The 19,382-nt window shown below is 42.6% G+C and overlaps 4 protein-coding genes and 1 pseudogene across 4 annotated transcripts; 4 read left to right on the plus strand and 1 right to left on the minus strand.

Annotated features, from left to right (window-relative positions):
• Positions 4,825 to 5,943, minus strand: LOC8062152. Its single transcript, XM_002458412.2, has 4 exons — positions 5,805 to 5,943; positions 5,645 to 5,677; positions 5,331 to 5,523; positions 4,825 to 5,245 (listed from the first exon to the last, which is right to left on the minus strand). Exons 2-4 carry the CDS (start codon positions 5,674 to 5,676, stop codon positions 4,949 to 4,951), a joined length of 522 nt encoding a protein of 173 aa, XP_002458457.2. The 5' UTR covers position 5,677; positions 5,805 to 5,943; the 3' UTR covers positions 4,825 to 4,948.
• On the plus strand, positions 7,083 to 8,072 carry LOC8062153 (Werner Syndrome-like exonuclease). Its single transcript, XM_002456276.2, has one exon. The coding sequence runs from the start codon at positions 7,237 to 7,239 to the stop codon at positions 7,867 to 7,869; it is 633 nt and encodes a 210-aa protein (XP_002456321.1). The 5' UTR covers positions 7,083 to 7,236; the 3' UTR covers positions 7,870 to 8,072.
• On the plus strand, positions 9,744 to 10,710 carry LOC8062154 (Werner Syndrome-like exonuclease). The gene has a single exon (XM_002456277.2). It carries the CDS (start codon positions 9,802 to 9,804, stop codon positions 10,426 to 10,428), a length of 627 nt encoding a protein of 208 aa, XP_002456322.1. The 5' UTR covers positions 9,744 to 9,801; the 3' UTR covers positions 10,429 to 10,710.
• On the plus strand, positions 12,589 to 13,596 carry LOC8062155 (Werner Syndrome-like exonuclease). Its single transcript, XM_021457920.1, has one exon. The coding sequence runs from the start codon at positions 12,646 to 12,648 to the stop codon at positions 13,168 to 13,170; it is 525 nt and encodes a 174-aa protein (XP_021313595.1). The 5' UTR covers positions 12,589 to 12,645; the 3' UTR covers positions 13,171 to 13,596.
• Positions 15,652 to 16,468, plus strand: LOC8062156 (annotated as a pseudogene).

Below are 19,382 nucleotides of genomic sequence, written 5' to 3' on the forward strand. Positions count from 1 at the left end.
TGGACAATGGCACGGTCTCCAAAGTCTAACTTTAACTTGTTATTTTTATAAAAAAATATTTAGCAAAATGTGGTATAGATATATTTTTATAAAAAAAAATCAAGACAAATTTATTCATATGGTTTTTATGTTTTCAAACTCAATGACTTAAAAGTTATTCATAATTTATATTCCCAGTGTTTGACCTAAATCTTGTCCAAAATAACTTGTTTTATGAGTATGGATGGAGTAAGTCTTTAAGAACCAGTTGCACATGTAGAGCATTAAATATAGATTAGAATAATAACTTTGCACACTTCGTCCGTAATTTGCAAAATGTATCTTTTGAGCCTAATTAGTCCATGATTAGACAATATTTATATAGATAAATGAATAACTAATTATATACTTTGTCTGTAATTTGAAAAAATAAATTTTTTGAGCCTATTTAATCTAAAACTTTTTGAACAAAGGGCTACAGTGTTAAAATTCAAAAACTTTGAATCTAGACCAGGCCTTAGGCCTTGTTTAGTTCATCCTAAAATCTAATTTTTTTTCAAGACATGGAGCGTTAAATATAGATAAAAAATAACTAATTGTATAGTTATCTATAATTTGCGAGACGAATCTTTTGAGCCTAGTTAGTCCATGGTTAAACAATAATTATTAAATACAAAAAGTGCTATAGTGTCAAAATAAAAAAATAGATCTAGGGCCTTGTTTAGTTCACTCTCAAATCTAATTTTAAGATTTTCCGTCATATCGAATCTTGCGACATATGTATGAAACATTGAATATAAATAAAATAAAAAATCAATTATATAGTTTGTCTGTAATTTGCGAGATGAATCTTTCGAGCTTAATTAGTTTATACCCGTGCGTTAATTATTGTGGTACTTAGTTTGTCTTAGGAACTAAACAAGGCCTTAATGGATGCGGGTCCATGAGTTCCTAGGGACCAGCACCTACATAATGCATGGGAGTATATATTTGCAACATGTATGGGACATCTGATTTTTCCCATCAGCCATTATGTTCCTAGGCTCTAGGCAGCAGGCTTAAGCACCACTATGCTAGGCGCTAGGCAGCAGCAGGCCTCCGGCAGCAAGAGCAGCAGCGGCAGCAACACTGCAGGTTGTACAGAGGAGACAGGCAGATCGAGAGTATTAGAGCGAGCGAGCGATGGGCGGGTCGACGATTTACTTTCGCCCTTTTTAGTGGTAGGATTAAGTTTGATCACTCGTCTTATTTAAAAATTTGTACAAAATATCACTTTTTTGTTGTGTATTGGTTTATTAATAAAAGTTTTTTAAGAATAATTTAAATCTGACTATATTTGCGCATAAAAATTTAATAAGACGAGTAGTCAAACTTAGGATAAAAAAAATCAATCATGTTATAACTTAGAATAGATAGAGTGCTTGCTAGTCCAAACACAGGGTTAACCAGTTAACAAACGCACTGGATTTGGGACTTTGGGCTGGGCACGGGATAGGAGAAGGGCCAGGGCGCCAGGCCCATGCGGGTTTTAGATGGATATTGTAATTAAAAAATAATTTATTAAATGGACTGCTCTGAGATGTGTGCCACTTTTATAAAGAAAAGGTACCTGAGTAATTTTCGAAACTTAAAAGGATTCGAGTCGATGGAAAGTTTCATAAACGTAGAATGCTATAAAACATGGTTGGAATCATCGCCCTCAAATTTTCTTTCTTTTTTTTAATTTTATAGACATTTAACTTCATGACTCACTTGAGTTGGTAACTGAGTCAATAGAGCTTCGTTACCATAAAACTCACTCTTTTCTCTCTTTTGTTTTAAAAATTATCACATCATCATAAACTTTGTATAATAACTTATTAAATGTAAATGAAGCTCTCATATAGAATTGTCTAAGTTTAGGAAAATGTTTGTTTGAACCTCTGGTAGCGGATTGTAAAATGCAGGTAAAGCATTTACGTGCCCACGAGCATAACCATAATCCTAACTTATCGTATGCGAGCATATCCACGCCCACAGCCAGTGTGTATCGGGTACCCATCAAGTATACTCAAAAGAGATTAAATAATAAAATCACAATGATAAACATACAAATATATCAATCTTACTTACATAGAGTTCAATAGGATAATACACAAAATAGCTCACAAGACACGATATGTTTTAGATTATAATTCGATCATTCATGCTCATACACATAAAAACTAAAGTAACAAGTTAATAGCTCACACACAACCACTTTATTCAACCATCCATAAAAATTACTCTCTCCATTCTAAATTATAAGTCATTCCAAGAATCTTGGAGAGTCAAAGCATTTTCAAGTTTGACTAAAATTATAGAGAGAAATACTAAGATTTGTAACATAAAGTGAGTACACTATGAAAATATAATTAAGGAAGAATCTAATGATACTTAGTTGATCTCATAATAATAATAATTATTTTATCATATAAATTTGGTCAAACATAGAATAATTTGACTCTTCAAAATTCTTAAAATGACTTATAATTTAGGATGGAGGGAGTACATAATAAATGAGCTAATCAACGTGATATACATATGACATAGCTGACATATATTTATACATATTCTCAAATTATTGGTACAAAATTTTGATACCACACTTCACCCATTTACGACTACTCAACCGTATATATCATCCATAATATGTTAGATATGTTAGTTATTTAATAATATTTTTTCCTACAATAAATCAATACTTTGATGATTTTATTTCTTTTACTCGTGTCTACAGCCCCCGTACCCCGATTGCCACCTGCTAGACCTGTCCCTCCTGGTAATGTGCTGCACACGGGAGATGTGAGATGAGCCTTCGACAAGAAGGAAAAAGCCCGCCTTGGACTGCCAAGTGGGGTCTGCTTGCTGAGGTCATACTCATACCCCACGATCTCATTTCTGATACAAAATATCTTCACTTTGGTAACGATCCTGGACGTCGATGCACACGGGAGCCGCTCGAGACAGCATCCGAGCCACCCATTCACGCGAGCGTCGTCCCGGGGTGTTTCGCACTCATTTTTTACAATTTGGCCTTTTTTTAAAAAAAAGTTCACAATTGGACCCCTGGAAAACTTAAGTGCAGAAATGGACCCAGGGCTCGGCGCCATGCATCATGGCGTCGAGGTATCACGTCTCGGCGCCATGGATCACGGCGCCGAGCTCCCTGGGCCAAGCCAGCGTGGATTTTGCGTGGCGGCTTGTGTGGCAAAAAAAAAAAAACCAGTCGGCGCCAGAGATCACGGCGCCACAGATCTCGGCGTCGACCCCTTGAATACCACCAGGCCGCGGCTCGCGTTCCTCTGTTCGCGAGGCAGCCTTCCTCGCCGCCGCCGCGCTCCCTGCTCGCCGCCGCCGCCGCCTGCTCGCCGCGCTCCCCTTCCATCCCCCGCTCGCCGCGTGCCCCGCCCGTCTCCCTACTCGGCGCGCGTGCCCCGGCCCGGCCCCCGGTGCTGCTCCCTCCGGCCGCGCCGCGCAGGGCGCCCTCGGGTCCGCGCCTTGGCCCCGGCCTTCCCACCCGCCGCCGGCTTCGTCGTCGAGGGAGCAGGGAGCCGCCTTCGCCGGCGTTTGGCGGTCACGGGGCAGGGAGCAGGGGGCTTCCCCTCTTCCGGCGGTCACGAGCCTGAGGCCCCTCTGCCCTGCGTCCGTCCGCTGCAGCGGCGGGATGTAAGTTTTTTTTTGAAATTAGTTATTCTAGTTTACATAATAATTGAGTTACTAATTTATTTAGAATACTTAGTAAACTGAAATAGCAAGTTTAGGTAGTTTTGTTAGAAGCCTAAATTTTGTTAGTTAGCAATTAGTAATTTATTTAGTTAGCTAGTTTAGGATTTTATTTAGTTAGAAGCCAAAATATCGAACCTAATTTAGCAGAATTCACATTGGTTTCTCTGTTTCCTAATTTATCGTAGTTTAACTATTTAATCTAATTTAGGTAATGTAGTTATTAATTGTTTTAATTTCTTTACTAAATTGAGATATATAAGTCTATTAGTTGTATAAGCAATCCCAAATCCAAGTACATGAAGAATAATATACCCTAGTTAGTTAGTAAATTCCACATAGGGGATAGATGGAGGGCGTCGTTTCTTCAAATGTCCACGAGCATGGGTAAGTCATATTACTAATTCAACCTTCAATAAGATACTCTCTTGTGCTAAAGCTACATACTTATTGCAGTCATCCTTGTCAAAAGAGAACTGTGGCTTCACCAGATGGGTCGATCCTAGACCTATTCATCCCCATGCAGAGTACATCTACTACCTGCAGGACCGTATCTTTGATTTAGAAACGGAAGTTAGCTGTGGTTACAAGGACGACGAAGAGGACGACAACAGCAATGCTACTGGCTTCCAAAACACAATATGCAATGATCCATACTGCACATGCCCTAATCACAAGAACAAGGGCCCTCCTTCACCACCACCCCCACCACCACCACCAACAACGGGAGGATACTATGGAGAAGGGGCAACACAGTTTGCTATGTGGCCACACTACTAGGTAGAACTGAACTAACTCACAGGCCACATCCATATGTTTGTTGTTTGGTTTAATCACCTAAGGCATGTTAGGGTTAGTCGAAAGAACTATGTACCTTTGTGTGGTATATGTTCTCACATGCCATTCCCTGTGCTTGTTAATTGCTTGAATTACCTAAGGCATGTTAGGTTTAGTCTCGGACCTCTGCACCCTTGTTTGGTGCATGTTTTGACATGCCATTCAATGTGATGTGTGCTACTAGTTATGCAATATACTAGTTCGTTAACTTCTATTTCAACTAATTATCCTCATTTCATTGCTTATGCAATACTCAAATAAAAATATTGTCTACTAATAATGAAACCAAATTAAAATTGCTAAAGTGCATTACATAACAACAAATTGAAAAGTCCAACACAAAACAATATTGTCCATGAACCAAACAAAGAACAAGAAGGTAATGTAACTACTGAGTGCAACGAGGCCACTTTCCCTTCCTCTGGACATCTGGATTCTCATCAATAGCTGCCTTCGCTCGGCGCACACGCTCAAGCTTCTTTTCCCTCTCCTCCCGAGCCGCAGCAACACGTCTTCTTTCCTCCTCTTCCTTGTGCTCCCTCTTTTGAGCCTCCTCTCTACGTCTCTTCTCTAATATCTCTGCACGCTCTGCATCCCACTCCTTTAGGCCTTGTAGAAGCCGCTTGTCGGACTCCTTAACCTCAGTGTCGATCCACTGCTCAAAATCACACAATGGTGGAGGGGTCTGCAACAAATATATTTGTTCAAAAATTTAAATCATGCTTCGTAGGACACAAATTAATAAGTGCACAATAGAAAAAATAACTTACAATAAAGTTACTGCGGCGTTGTTTTGGCGTAGGCTCCCAGGCAAAATTCGAACACATCCAATACCTCTGCCGATAGGTTTCCTCGTCTTCCGAAATTTCTACCTTGCAAGGATCACCACAAAAGCACATAGGTACTGGAACACCGCTAGGAAGCGGCTTGTGGATGTACGGACTACCGGTCGTCCGGCCATAGCTACAGTTCAAATAATTCAATTCTAAGAAGTCATAGCAAATAACGATTGAACCGAAAACTACAATTTACCAAATGATAAATAATAACGAATGAAATTTATCGAAACATGTCGAAAGGTTACCTTGGTTTGCTACTTTTTCCACGACGTGGCATTCTACGATTGCATAAGAAAAATATTAATCATCCATTCAAAAAACTATAAATGGTTTATCTAAGTCTACAACATACGTGTAATATAGGTCAAATCAATGAGTCAAAAACTAATATGTGAAAGAGTATACCTGGCTCTTCAAGATCTATGGAACAAATCAAACTTTTGATGGTCCAAATATTGAATCCAAATTCGTGCTCGGTTTTTGGAGAGAAAGAGCCGAGAGGGGAGATGAAAATATGAACTGTGTCCACGGGTAGCGAAGGGCGTCGGCCGATTTGTAGCAGGGAGCTCGGCGCCGTGATCTGTGGCGCCGAGCTCGGCGCCGTGATCTGTGGCGCCGAGCTCCCTGCCACGTCAGATCCACGTGAGAAAGCAGTCCAGGACCTCGGCGCCGTGATCCATGGCGCCGAGACGTGAAACCTCGGTGCCATGATGCATGGCGCCGACCCCTTGGGTCCATTTCTGCATTTAAGTTTTCCAGGAGTCCAATTGTGAACTTTTTTCAAAAAAAGGACCAAATTGTAAAAAATTGAGTGTTTCGCATAAACCCCAACGCACAGATCTCCGTCTTCTACACCAGTAGTAGTACTAGACTACCCCGTCCAAAACCCCAACGCAGAGAGAGAGAGAGAGGAAGCACCCGACCGAGATGGCGACCGAGATGGAAGGATACTTCTCCGACGACGACACCTACGTGTTGTCGTTCGACGGGGACTTCTTCGACGCAACGCTCACCGAGTCCGGCGGCAGGGTGGAGTCGTGGGTGGCCGAGACGTACCGCATCCACCGCAGCTGCCGCCACCCGCTCGTCGTCGGCCTCGACGTGGAGTGGCGCCCCGCGGCTCCCGTGCCGGGACCCGTCGCCGTGCTGCAGATCTGCACCGACCGCCGCTGCCTCGTCTTCCAGATCCTCCACGCCGACCACGGGAGACGGGAGCAGATGAACGCTTTGGGCCACTGTCGCTGCCGCTGCCGTCTGGCCTGGCCGGCCTGTCGCGTGGGCTACTGTCTTTTGCGTGCTGGAGTGCTGGACGCTGCTCTGACCGTGATCGATTTGATTGCGCGGCTCTACTACCTCGAAGACCGGACGACGGGAACCACACACTATTGCGCAGTAGGAGACAGGACTACCCACTCCGTCCAAAAACAATGTGATATCTATTAAATTTAGGATTCAATGTAACAGAAAATTTTAAATTTTTTTTGTTTTTTTATGTGAAAACAAGGCCTATTTTGTTCTTGGCTACTATTATTATCGTACCAGTTTGTGTTTTCACCTCATGGTGATCAATAAATTGTTGCCGGATACTGAAGTGACAACATAAGGTGTTGATAGGATAGGATTATGGCCATGGTTTTTCGTTAGGCAGCCGCAGCGCTGCTCGGCAGCCATCATACACAACGGTCACAAGCAGGCCGCCGCGGCAGCAGTGCAGCACGGCCTTAAAGCCAGCCGAACGGGCTTCGATGCACAAGGCAACCACTCCCATTTGCAGCGCACGATCTCCGTCTTCAGCACCAGTTCACCCCACCGCAGAGAGAGAGAGCGAGCGAGCGAGATGGCGACCGAGATCCAAGGATACTGCTCCGACGACGACACCTACGTGGTGTCTTTCGACGAGGACTGCTTCGAGGCAACGCTCACCAAATCCGGCGGCGAGGTGGAGTCGTGGCTGGAGGAGACCTACCGCATCCACCGCCGCTGCCGCCATATGCTCATCGTCGGCCTCGACGTGGAGTGGCGCCCCGCCGCGCCCGTGCCGGGCCCCGTCGCCGTGCTGCAGATCTGCGTCGACCGCCGCTGCCTCGTCTTCCAGATCCTCCGCGCCGACTACGTACCCGACGCGCTGTCCGACTTCCTGGCTGATCGCCGGTTCACCTTCGTCGGGGTCGGGATCCGCGACGACGCGGCCAAGCTGCGGGACGGGTACGGGCTGGAGGTGCCGCGCACGGTGGACCTGCGCCGCCTTGCCGCGCGCACGCTCGGGAAGCCCGACCTCCGCCGCGCCGGGCTGCAGAGGCTGGTGTGGGAGGTGCTGGGCGTGCAGATGGAGAAGCCGCACCACGTCCGCGTCAGCGCCTGGGACAAGCGCAAGCTGTCGAAGGCCCAGTTCAAGTACGCCTGCGCCGACGCGTTCGCGTCCATGGAGGTCGGCCAGGAGCTCTACACCTGCCACTGCGGCGACGAGTGATTGTATCGTGTCGTGCCTTCAAATAATGGCGTGGCATGTTAAATTTCTGCACTAGTAGTAGTTAACTAGTTGTCGCCAATGCAATGTGTCGATCGTAATGTTTGTTGATCGTAATTTCTGCACTAGTATCAGCCGTCGTTTGATTCGGGTTATTATTTGTCGTATGGTGCATTCTGTAGCTGTTTGATGATTGGCGTCTCAAATCTTGTATCAGCCGCTTGCTTCTGGGGTTTTCTGATGATCACCAAGCCGACCGAGTCACGCCTCCCGCTTGACCGACTGTCTCTGTGCTTTGCGTGCTGGACAGTACCGATCGATTGCGGCTGACCGGCTGTACCACCTCGACGACCGGATTTGTCTTTGTTTTACATTCATGCCTTGTTTACTTAACAAAATTTAAAATTTTCATCACATCAAATTTTACGGAACATATTTAAAATATTAAATATAAATAAAAATAACTTTATTTATAATTTAAAAAATGAATCTTTTAAATATAATTGATTTATAATTAAACAATAATTACTAAATACAAAAAAATACTACAATATCTAAAGCTAAAAGATTTCGCTAACTAACAAGGCCTCAAAGCAAGCAGTTACGGTCTCTCGAGGACAACTGCACAGAAAAAAAGCCCTCCCTTTCCTCCGTTGTCCACGAATAAATGTAGTTCTCGTTTCATGAAAAATTAAGTCTTTTAAATTTAACCATATATATATAATAGTAATATTTATCGCATGTAATATATATTATTAGATTAAACATGAGATATATATACTTTCATATAATATACTTATGTGCAGATACAAATATTAATATTATTTAATATATTTTTAGTTAAACTAAATTTAAAAAATTTGACTCTGAAAGTGAGAATATGTATTTATTCGTGGACCAAGGGGGTGCACCGCTGCGATTTAGGGCTGTTTGCTGATTAAAAAATCATATTAAAAATATTGTTTATTGATTTTTTTAAGAGGAAAATACTACTAGTTGTTAGGAAAGGAAAAATATACATATAAGGCCTTGTTTAGATCTAAAATCTTTTTGGATTTTGACACTGTAGCACTTTCGTTTTTATTTGACAAAAATATCTAATCATGGAGCAACTGGGCTTAAAAGATTCGTCTCGTGATTTACAGTTAAACTGTGCAATTAGTTATCTTTTTTATCTATATTTAATGTTCCATGCATGTGTCGCAAGATTCAATGTGATGGAGAATCTTGTAAAGTTTTGGTTTTTTGGGAGACAAAAGGCAACGGAAGTCCTCTGTGCTGAACAGGTATGGGACCTGGGGAGGAGCCCATTGCCGCGCCGATGAGTCACGACTCACGAACAGTAAAACCAAAGCTTCGACGTGAAGAAACTCCGTGGGAGTGGCCCAGTGGGACTGGAGGAAGCGCAGAGTGCTGTGTTCCGGCATTACCGCCACGATCTCAAACAGATTTGGCTCCCCTTCTATCCTATCCGTTGCTCCATCCATTCGGTAATACTTTACACCGTGCTATTTTACTCGCAGCCAATTACAAGTGGCCCACGACACGAGAAACACTACTGAGGCCACTACTGTCAGTGAGTGCAAGGAACGCCACGCATGTGCTGCTGCGAGATCTCTCTAACGTTTCTTCCAACCTCCCCACGAGCCCGTAATGTGGGGCATGCCCATTCTCATGCACAGCCACAACGTACACTGGCGAAACCTCGCGCTGCCACTGGAGTGATCAGGGCCGTCGATTCTCGCTAGAATCCCAACCAAACGAAATCTCAGCCACCCACCCATTCGTGCGTGGATGGACCGTGGACGCACACCTTTCCGGCGGTTGGTTTGGTGCCTATATAAACCGCTCCCCAGAGCGGTTCGATCGACATCACCGGAGCCCAGAGCTGAACAGAGAAAAGGTGTAGATCGATCGCCGGAGCCAGGAGAGGAGATGGCGACCAGTATCTACCGCACCGAAGACGGCCACTTCGTGGTGTGGTTCGACGAGGACGCCATCCACACGACGCTCACGGACTCCGGCGCCGCGGTGGACTCGTGGCTGGACGAGATCCGCCGCGTCCACCGCCGCCGCCTCAACCGCCTCATCGTCGGCATCGACGTCGAGTGGCGCCCGTCCAGGACCACCACCAACCACGTGCCACCGGTCGCCCTGCTGCAGATCTGCGTCGGCCGCCGCTGCCTCGTCTTCAAGATCCTCCACGCCGACTACGTCCCGCAGTCGCTGTCCGACTTCCTCGCCGACCAGCGCTTCGCCTTCGTGGGCGTCGGCGTCCGCGACGACGCGGCCAAGCTGCGGTCCGGGTACGGGCTCAAGGTCGGGCGCATGGTCGACCTGCGCACCCTCGCCGCCACCAAGCTCCGGAAGCCCGCGCTGCGCGGCGCCGGGCTGCAGGCGCTGGTGTCGGAGGTGATGGGCGTCGAGATGGAGAAGCCGCACCATGTCCGTGTCAGCGCGTGGGACGCGCCCAAGCTCACGTATGACCAGCTCAAGTACGCCTGCGCCGACGCCTTCGCGTCGTTCGAGGTTGGCCGGAGGCTCTTCGACGGAGACTACTAGTTTTACTCCACTAGTCTAGACGTGGTGTGACTCTTGCATTGTGAGGTCTATGCCGTGCATTATCCTTAGTTCCTTGTTCGATCGCCGATCGGTGTCATCTTAGTTGCTTGCTTAGTGTCGTCATTAGTCGGTGTCGTTGATGTCTCGCTTGAATCTGTATCCTCGTGTCTGTCTGTCTTTAATCTGCATTCTCGTGTCCTGTAATAAGGATGTAAATATTCGCAGTACTATTGTCGTTTTCGTTGCGTGGATTGTATGCATGCAATTTGAACTTCCTCTCGAGCATTGGCGTACGATGATGATTCGCGTGGTTCGTCGACGCCCACCTGGGAGATGTGTTCGAAATTTGAGTTGCCGTCCTCTGGAATCTTCGCCTTTTGCTCCTAAAACCTCGTTATCTTCTGCTAATAAGATGTTGAATAGCCAAGCCGGTCAATACGTTCTTTTTTATGGACTGCTTTTTCACCGTCATGGATGCCATAAAGCCTGTACATGTGACAAAGGAATCAAAGAAAATAATTTCCTCAAGCCGAGAATTGTCTACTCCGTGCGTGGGAGTGGGACAAAGGAATCAAAGGAAAATAAATAAATAAATCATCTTTTAAAGTTAGCCCAAACTATTTTAAATTTAATCAAATCTAAAAAAACCATAAATATTCACAAGACCAGATTAATATCACTAGTACATTATGAAACAGATGTTATTTTTTCTCTATAAAATTAGTTAAACTAAAAATAGTTTGACTTGGGATGTGATTTATTTTAGGTATAGTCAGATGAAGTCTACCTTCAGTTCTATAAATGAAATGAATGTAATTATAGAAGTGTTTAGTTAAATATTCTTAATTTGGTAGTATAATTATTTGGAATTATAGGTGTTTATTACTGTAGTTAGTAGTTCCTCAGACCACCAATGTAATTCTCATTTTTTGAGAAGTTAAATAATTCAAATTTTAACTAAATTTATATAAAAATATACTAATGTTTATGATATAAAATAAGTATAGTTAGATTAGTTATATAATGTATTTTTATAATAGTTTTATTTAAAAAGATAAATATCAATATTATTAATTATAAATTTAGTCAAAGTTGAGTTAATTTAACATCCTATAATTGTATTAATTATTTGCGTCCTGTTCTGCTGCAGCAGCTTGCCCGCACAGTGATTTGAGAGATGAGTAGGCCTTGTTTAGTTGGCAAAATTTTGGCTTTTTGGCTAATGTAGCACTTTCGTTTTTATTTGACAAACATTGTCCAATCACGGAGTAACTAGGCTCAAAAGATTTATCTCACAAATTTCAGGTAAACTGCGTAATTAGTTTTTATTTTTATCTTTATTTAATGTTCCATGTATGTGACCAAAGATTCGATGTGACGGAGAATCTTGAAAATTTTTGCGAAGTAAACAAGGCCTAAAAGGCGGCAGCAGCAGTGTCTTTCTTTTGTAGCCAGCAGTGTCTTTCGTCTTGACGTGTTGCGTCTTTCCTCTTGACCAGCGTCCGACTCTCCCAGTGTCTTGCCGGTCAAAGAGTCACCATTCATTGTGGACCAGGTCTCCCACACTTGGCGACGCGCCAAGTAGCACGGTGAACAACCCACAGTCGCTTGGCTCCACACAGTACTACATATCCCCTTCTCTTTCCATCCGTCGACCATATTTCGATTAAAGAATTCAGTTTTGCTAATATTAATTTTCTGTAAAATAGTTCAGATATGAGAAACTTCGAGTAGTCGTAAACCTAGGTCGCTATATATGGAATTTTATGCAAATAAAAGGAATGTACAGTGAAATTTGGCTAATATATTAAGAGCAACTTTAGCACTGTTTTTATATTCTTTTGCGCCTCGACAGAAATATCTAGAAATTCAGGTGAAAAATACTCTCCAACATTTGTTCAAATAGATCTCATTATTTCTGTCATTTTATTTCTGGTTTGTCATTTGCCAAAAATAGAGACCGAAGTTGAATTTTATTAAAGTTCCTAAAATATAAAACAATTGTTAGAGGGTGAAAAAATATAAATGATTTTTTATTAGAATGCATCTCTAAAAAGGACTTAAAGGTGGAGTTTAAAAGCAGGGTAGCCCCTATTTTCTCGGTCTATATAAACCGACCCCAACGCACCCATTGTGTCCATATCTGGGTTTCCTTTCTGGTCCTACTACCCCGACTCCCACCGCGCAAAGCGAGAGACCTCGATCTCACACGAAGGCATGGCGACGGAGATCCAGGGCTACTACGACGACGGCACCGTCGTGGTGTCGTTCGACGCCGACCACATCGACACGACGGTCACCAACTTCGGCAGCGTGGTGGAGTGGTGGCTGGGCGAGACCTACCGCCTCCACGGCCGCGGCGGCCACATCGCGGGCCTCGACGTGGAGTGGCGCCCCGCTCGCGTGCCGGGCCCCGTCGTCCCGCCCGTCGCCGTGCTGCAGATCTGCGTCGACCACCGCTGCCTCGTCTTCCAGATCCTCCGCGCCGACTACGTCCCCGACGCCCTGTCCAGGTTCCTCGCCGACCACCGGTTCACCTTCGTGGGGGTCGGGATCGGCGACGACGTCGCGAAGCTGGGGGCCGGGTACGGGCTGTGGGTGGCGAGCGCCGTGGACCTGCGCGAGCTCGCCGCCGACACGCTGGGGAGGCCAGTGCTGCGCCGCGCGGGGCTGCCGGCGCTCGTGTGGGTGGTGATGGGCTTGCAGATGCAGAAGCCGCACCACGTCCGCGTCAGCGCCTAGGACGCGCCCGCGCTGTCGGACGACCAGGTGAAGTATGCCTGCGCCGACGCGTTCGCCTCGTTCGAGGTCGGCCTGAGGCTCTACGACGGCGACTACTAGGGTACACGGTTCGGTGAGCAATGCCATATTTTGCCATGGCATGTGAGATACATCGTGTTGTCAGTCCTATCAGTATCAGTCTTCGCGTCGATGTTTATGTTTGCATTGCAGTCGTGGCCAGTTTCTCGCCTAGTTGGACTAGTACTATCATGTGATCGCTAGCTTTTGTGTGCGCCACACACCATATGCACTCGTCATGTTTAAGTTTCGTGGTTTCCTGATCTCCTCTCTTCTCCCGTTACCCGCAAGTGTATGCATGGCATTTCGACTTTAAAATTTGAATGCTATTCTCGTTGCCTGTTGTTGAAGCCCCCTGATCTTGCTCAATTAACATGTTGATTAAGCCGCCTCAGGAGCGTGCAGGCAGTCCGATTCGTCACTCTCCTCCCTCGCCTCGCGTGTACATACATGGCATTTTTACACACATAAAGCTTAAAGCGTATTGTAGTACTACATGATGATGAAAAAATATGCACTATTGTGATTCCTGGGGAGTCATGTAAGCTTTAACTAAATACTATAAAAAAGTAACTAGTCTAAAAGAACGTAACTCTTATACTCTCTCCTGTAATACAGTTTTAAAAAGATAAATTAAGAGAGCACATAAAAGATATATATACCTTATTTTATTTCCTAACCAGATAATATTATCAACATGATTAATGGTGATTGGTTGATAAATAGAAAGTATTTAATGTAAAACTAGATTTTGTCTTTAGAATGTATTATATTTGAGGATATTTTTTGAATGCTAAAATACACTACGTTACACGAGTTACACGAGGGGGGAGTACTCCTTAAAAGGTCAAACAATTTTAAATGTAATCTCCTCTACAAAAATTGCTAATATTTTTACATTAAATAAGTATGTACCATTGATTCATTATGAAATATATTTTCATAGCAAATCTATAGAGTCATAAATATCCATACTTTTTTTAATGAAATAGGTCAGACTTGAGAACGTTACTTTTTTAGTGAAATAGGCCAGACTTGAAACACAAGTTTTGATTTAATTATAAAAAAAATTTAATCAAATTTGAGATAATTTGACTCTCAAAATTCTAGGAATGACTTATATATAATTTGAGACGGTGGGAGTATTTATGACACATAATAAACATCATTAAATTAGTCGTGGACTATATTTTTATGATAAACTATTTAAAGATATAAATATTAATCCTATTTTAATAAATCTATTCAAATATAGAATGCCTCATAGAAATATTCTATGAAGGAGGTTTTACTATAGTATATATAAAAAACAGTACCGGGTAGTATCTGCGACGGACTGACAATGTTACTTAATACGTTTATTAGGTCTTGTTTAGTTTCTAAAAAAATTTGCAAAATTTTTCATATTCATCGTCACATCGAATCTTTAGATATATGCATGAGATTTTAAATATAGGCAAAAATAAAAATTAATTACATAGTTTATCTGTAATTTGCGAGACGAATCTTTTAAGCTTAGTTAGTCCAAACTATATTTATCAAATACAAACGAAAATACACAATACTAATTTTTTTTAAAAAAAATTGAAACTGAACAAGGCCTTAATCGAAGAAAATTGAGCTGCAATATGGTACAGTATATATTCGTTCACGACGTCGACGAGGAGGAAAAATGACATGTGAGCCGTGAGCTTTTGCCCTTTGCTTTTGCAGGCTCGCAGCAATGCCCACTGACGCAGTGATGCGTGATGCTTCCTGCAGAGCTGCAGCGTGGAGGAAATGACACCCGCAGTAGCAGCAATTTTGCGTTACGCGTCATGTGGTCATGCCATAGGCCACCCTAAATGTAAAAACTTTTTAAAATTTTACGTCACATTAAATCTTACAGTATATATGATCATTAAATATAAATTAAAAATTAACTATTATCTGTAATTTGTAAGAGAAATCTTTTGAGTCTTGTTAGTCCATAATTAGATAATAATTGTCAAATACAAATAAAAATGTTATAATGTCTAAATCTAAAAAGTTTTTGGATCTAAACAAACAGAAAACAGATTTAATTCAATGTTTTTGCATCCAAACAGGAAACAGATTTGAGCTCTACTTGCTAGGATTCGAAAGCCCATGGTCATTCAAACAATAATATTCGAATCGTGTGGCCATTTCAATACCATGGCTGCGTTGGATTGAACCCAATTCATGACTTGTTCAGTATTTTTTTTAGCATTTTCGTTTGCATTTGGTAAATATTATTCAATCATGACTTGTTCAGTATTCGTCTCGCAAATTACAAGCAAATTATGTAACTAGTTTTTGTTTTCGTATATATTTAATGCTTTATCATGTGCCATAAGATTCCATGTGATGAGAAATCTACAAAAAAAAATTTGGGTATTTTTTTGAGTTCATGTGCCATAAGATTCCATGTGCCTTCGATGGTGAAGATAAAGTTAGACACACGAGTATAACCGAAGATACGGTGTAAAACAATTTTTTAGTAGTTTTTTGGTTTGGTCAATCTGACATCTACGTAAAAGGCTCTATATAAAAAGCTGCCCCGGTCCAGAGTTGTAAAACCCTCGATGGCGACCAGGATCGCGATCGCCCACACCAACGACGGCCGCTACATGGTGTTTTTCGACGATGACTCTATCCTCACGACGCTTACAGACTCCGGCGACGTGGTGGACTCGTGGCTGGACGAGATCTACCGCATCCACCGCCGCCGCCTCAAACGCCTCGTCGTTGGCCTGGACGTGGAGTGGCGCCCGTCCTACTCCCGCTACGACGCACCCCCAGTAGCCGTGCTGCAAATGTGCGTCGACCACCGCTGCCTCGTCTTTCAGATCCTCCACGCCGACTACCTGCCTGACGCGCTCTTCGACTTCCTCGCCGACGACCGCCTCACCTTCGTCGGCGTCGGGATCCACGGCGACGTGGCCAAGCTGCGAGCCGGGTACGGGCTGGAGCCTGGAGGTGGGGAATGCGGTGGACCTTCGCCATCTCGCCGCGCACGAGCTCGGGAACTTCGGGCTGCGCCGGGCCGGGCTGCCGGCGCCCGGCGCTGGTGTGGGAGGTGATGGGTGTGCAGATGGAGAAGCCGTACCATGTCCGTAGGAGCCCCTGGGACTCGCGCCAGCTGTCGTACGACCAGCTGAAGTACGCCTGCGCCGATGCGTTCGCGTCGTTCGAGGTAGGCCGGAGGCACATTGGAGATCACATCATCAGATATATCTGAACCGGTGTCGGGAGGGATTTTAGAACTAATAAAAATACAAATTACACAGCTCGTCAAAAAACTGCAAGGCAAATCTATTAAGTATAATTAATTTATCATTAGCACATGTGGATTACTGTAGCACTTAAGGCTAATCATGGACTAATTAGAATTAAAAGATTCGTCTCACGATTTTCAACCAAAATGTGTAATTAATTTATTTTTTTATCTACATTTAATATTTCATATATATGTCTAAAGATTCTGTGGGATGGATGAAAATTTTTTGGATGGGAAACTAAACAGGGCCTAACATCATCCGCTTGGTGCAGTGCGTGCGTCGTCTGCATGCAAATATTAAATATATATTCAGTTTTACTTTAGTTCTGCGGATATAGACATTAGTGTTTTCTTCTCACAATAAATTTTAGCGAACTGCTTGTACATGGTAGCTTAAAGTTAAAGCGTGCTCCTAGTACACTTGTTTGCTGCGTGCATTGCAAAGTTAAAGCGTGCTCGTAGTACTCATGTTTAATTTGCTCCTTTCTTTTTTTTTGTCTAAAAATCAAATTTCAAGTTACTCCTATTTGATATTTCAAGTTATCCTGTTCAATGATCTGAAAAGTTATGGTTGAAAATATTGTTCGCTGATTTATTATGAGAGAAAAACACCGTTGGCTGATAGAAAAAGTACGGTATATAAGACAAACGAACCGGAATAAAAAAATATGTGTATTTTTGAATTTTATTAGGATGTCCAAACTATCTAAATTTACTAGAAAATACGAGTTTAATTAGAAAAAATGGTTAGATTTTAAGAAGATCTAACAATCTCGAACAAAAAAAAAATAATATGCCACATACACTCTACATTTAATATTTTTTTGTGCATGTGACATTCTAGATTAACAATGTTCTGTCCATATATACAATATACAATAAATATCAATACATATGTTCGACTAGTAAGTAATATTCCCATAGATATATTATATACTTGAGACACTTTTCATATTTACAAACCCATCTTCAAGAAAGATACAAAAAAAAACATCGTGACCAACAAAATCCATAGAAAAATTGCAATTGAAAGCTTATGGTAATTTAGAATTTTGTTGGTCTTAGCATCACTATCAATGTTATCGAAGGGGAAAAAGATAAACTTGAGTCAACTCCAAAGATCGTGGCTTACAATTGGTGGCTTTAATGGCGGTGACCTAGTGGAGAAACATGTATCGACACCCAAGATCACAACAGTCACCAAAATAAATCAACTTTTGATATGTTAGTGTCACTGGTCCATTATTGACTCCGCAATGCACGTGTGAGATGCTAGCAAGAAGCACAAATCAATTTTCTTTCCGAGAAACTGGTCACAAGCAAAAAATCACAACATGATCAATATCAAGGTAGAGTAGCATGGGCAGCATTCTTGAGATCAGCTCATTGGTATTGGTGGTGGTTCCATAATATGTTCAAAGAGGCTTGAGTTGCTACGGATGTTGGTAACTTGGTACAATTCTGATCCACACGTCGCTGCTTCTACCGGCATGCTCATTGCCTTACCATCTCAACATGTCCTCTCGTCATACCCTGAAACTTATTGACTCGCTCCTTCAACCCATGTGTTCCTAGTCGAGGTCGAGGAGTCTTAACATCACTATCAATGCCAATGTAGGGGAAACGGATAAACATGTCTTGACTGCAACGACCGTGGCTTACATTTGTATAGGCTTTTATTGTGGTGACCTATCAAAGAGCTGAGTGATTATTATAACATAATAAAAAATATATATCGACTTTTGATCTTACATGAACTGGTCTATTGATTCTCCCATGCTTATGTTGAGACATTGGCATGTGGTACATATTGTTCTTTTTCCCGAGAAGTTGGTCACAACTCACAAGTAGACCACAACATGATCAGTATCAAGGTAGAGTGGCATAAGTAGCATATTTGAGATCACCAGTGCATTGGCATTATAGTGGTGGGTCTATAGTATGACTAAGGCCGTGTTTAGTTCCTCAACGAAAAAATTTCGCGACACTGTAGCACTTTCGTTTGTTTGTGGTAATTATTGTCCAACCATAGACTAACTAGGCTCAAAAGATTCGTCTCGTCAATTTCGACCAAACTGTGTAATTAGTCTTTATTTTCATCTATATTTAATACTCCATGCATACGTCTAAAAATTTGATGTGACGGAGAATCTTGAAAATTTTTGGATTTTTAGGTGGAAGTAAACAAGCCCTAAAAGGGTTTTGAGATGCAGACGGATGTTGCTCTGATGACACGGCTAGCTAGCGGCCTAGCGCAACTTGAGGTAGTGGTGAATACAAGCAGGATTAGACAATCCGGTGATGGTTTAAGGTAGAAAACGACAACTATGAATTTACAGGAGAAGATAAAAGATTATCAGAAAATTCAAATTTGTAAGAGGGCCAAGAAATTTAACAATTTGTAAGAGAAACTTGATAGTAGTTTTATCGAGAAATGAAGCTCACCAAGAGAAAACTGAGCCACATTGATTTAGTCTGAGTAGAAAATTTCGCGGCCACAAGATAGAGGTGGGGAAAAAATGAGTTAGATGACAATAGTCAAGACATTGATTGATGATAGTTATTGACAAGTACGTGCTAATGGATGTACTAGAGGCAGAAGGAGATTGAAATTATAATCGAAGAAACAAACAAAACTATTTACCAAAAACAAAATCTGAACTAAAAAAGAAAATTAAAAAGCTAGATACCCGCGTGCATTCATTATCGCATGAATTCTTTGACCATTAGCCGTCTGAAAAATTAAAAAAGAAGAAGTTATTATTAAAGCATACATGTCTTTTGATGAAATGTTCAATTTGCATAAGCCACACGACCGCACAATCATAGATGAGTTCGTCAAACGTCAGGTAGCCGTGTCCCTGAGAACTTCAAC

The sequence above is a fragment of the Sorghum bicolor genome, chromosome 3, assembly GCF_000003195.3.
Source record: "Sorghum bicolor cultivar BTx623 chromosome 3, Sorghum_bicolor_NCBIv3, whole genome shotgun sequence".
Taxonomy (NCBI): Eukaryota; Viridiplantae; Streptophyta; class Magnoliopsida; order Poales; family Poaceae; genus Sorghum; species Sorghum bicolor.

Coding starts and splice junctions, on each gene's coding strand:
- LOC8062152 (XM_002458412.2), bottom strand. CDS start 5,676: ATGCCACGTCGTGGAAAAAGTAGCAAACCAAG. Junction 5,524..5,644: donor GGAAAAAGTAGCAAACCAAG/GTAACCTTTCGA, acceptor TTTGAACTGTAG/CTATGGCCGGACGACCGGTA. Junction 5,246..5,330: donor AACGCCGCAGTAACTTTATT/GTAAGTTATTTT, acceptor TATTTGTTGCAG/ACCCCTCCACCATTGTGTGA.
- LOC8062153 (XM_002456276.2), top strand. CDS start 7,237: ATGGCGACCGAGATCCAAGGATACTGCTCCGACGACGACACCTACGTG.
- LOC8062154 (XM_002456277.2), top strand. CDS start 9,802: ATGGCGACCAGTATCTACCGCACCGAAGACGGCCACTTCGTGGTGTGG.
- LOC8062155 (XM_021457920.1), top strand. CDS start 12,646: ATGGCGACGGAGATCCAGGGCTACTACGACGACGGCACCGTCGTGGTG.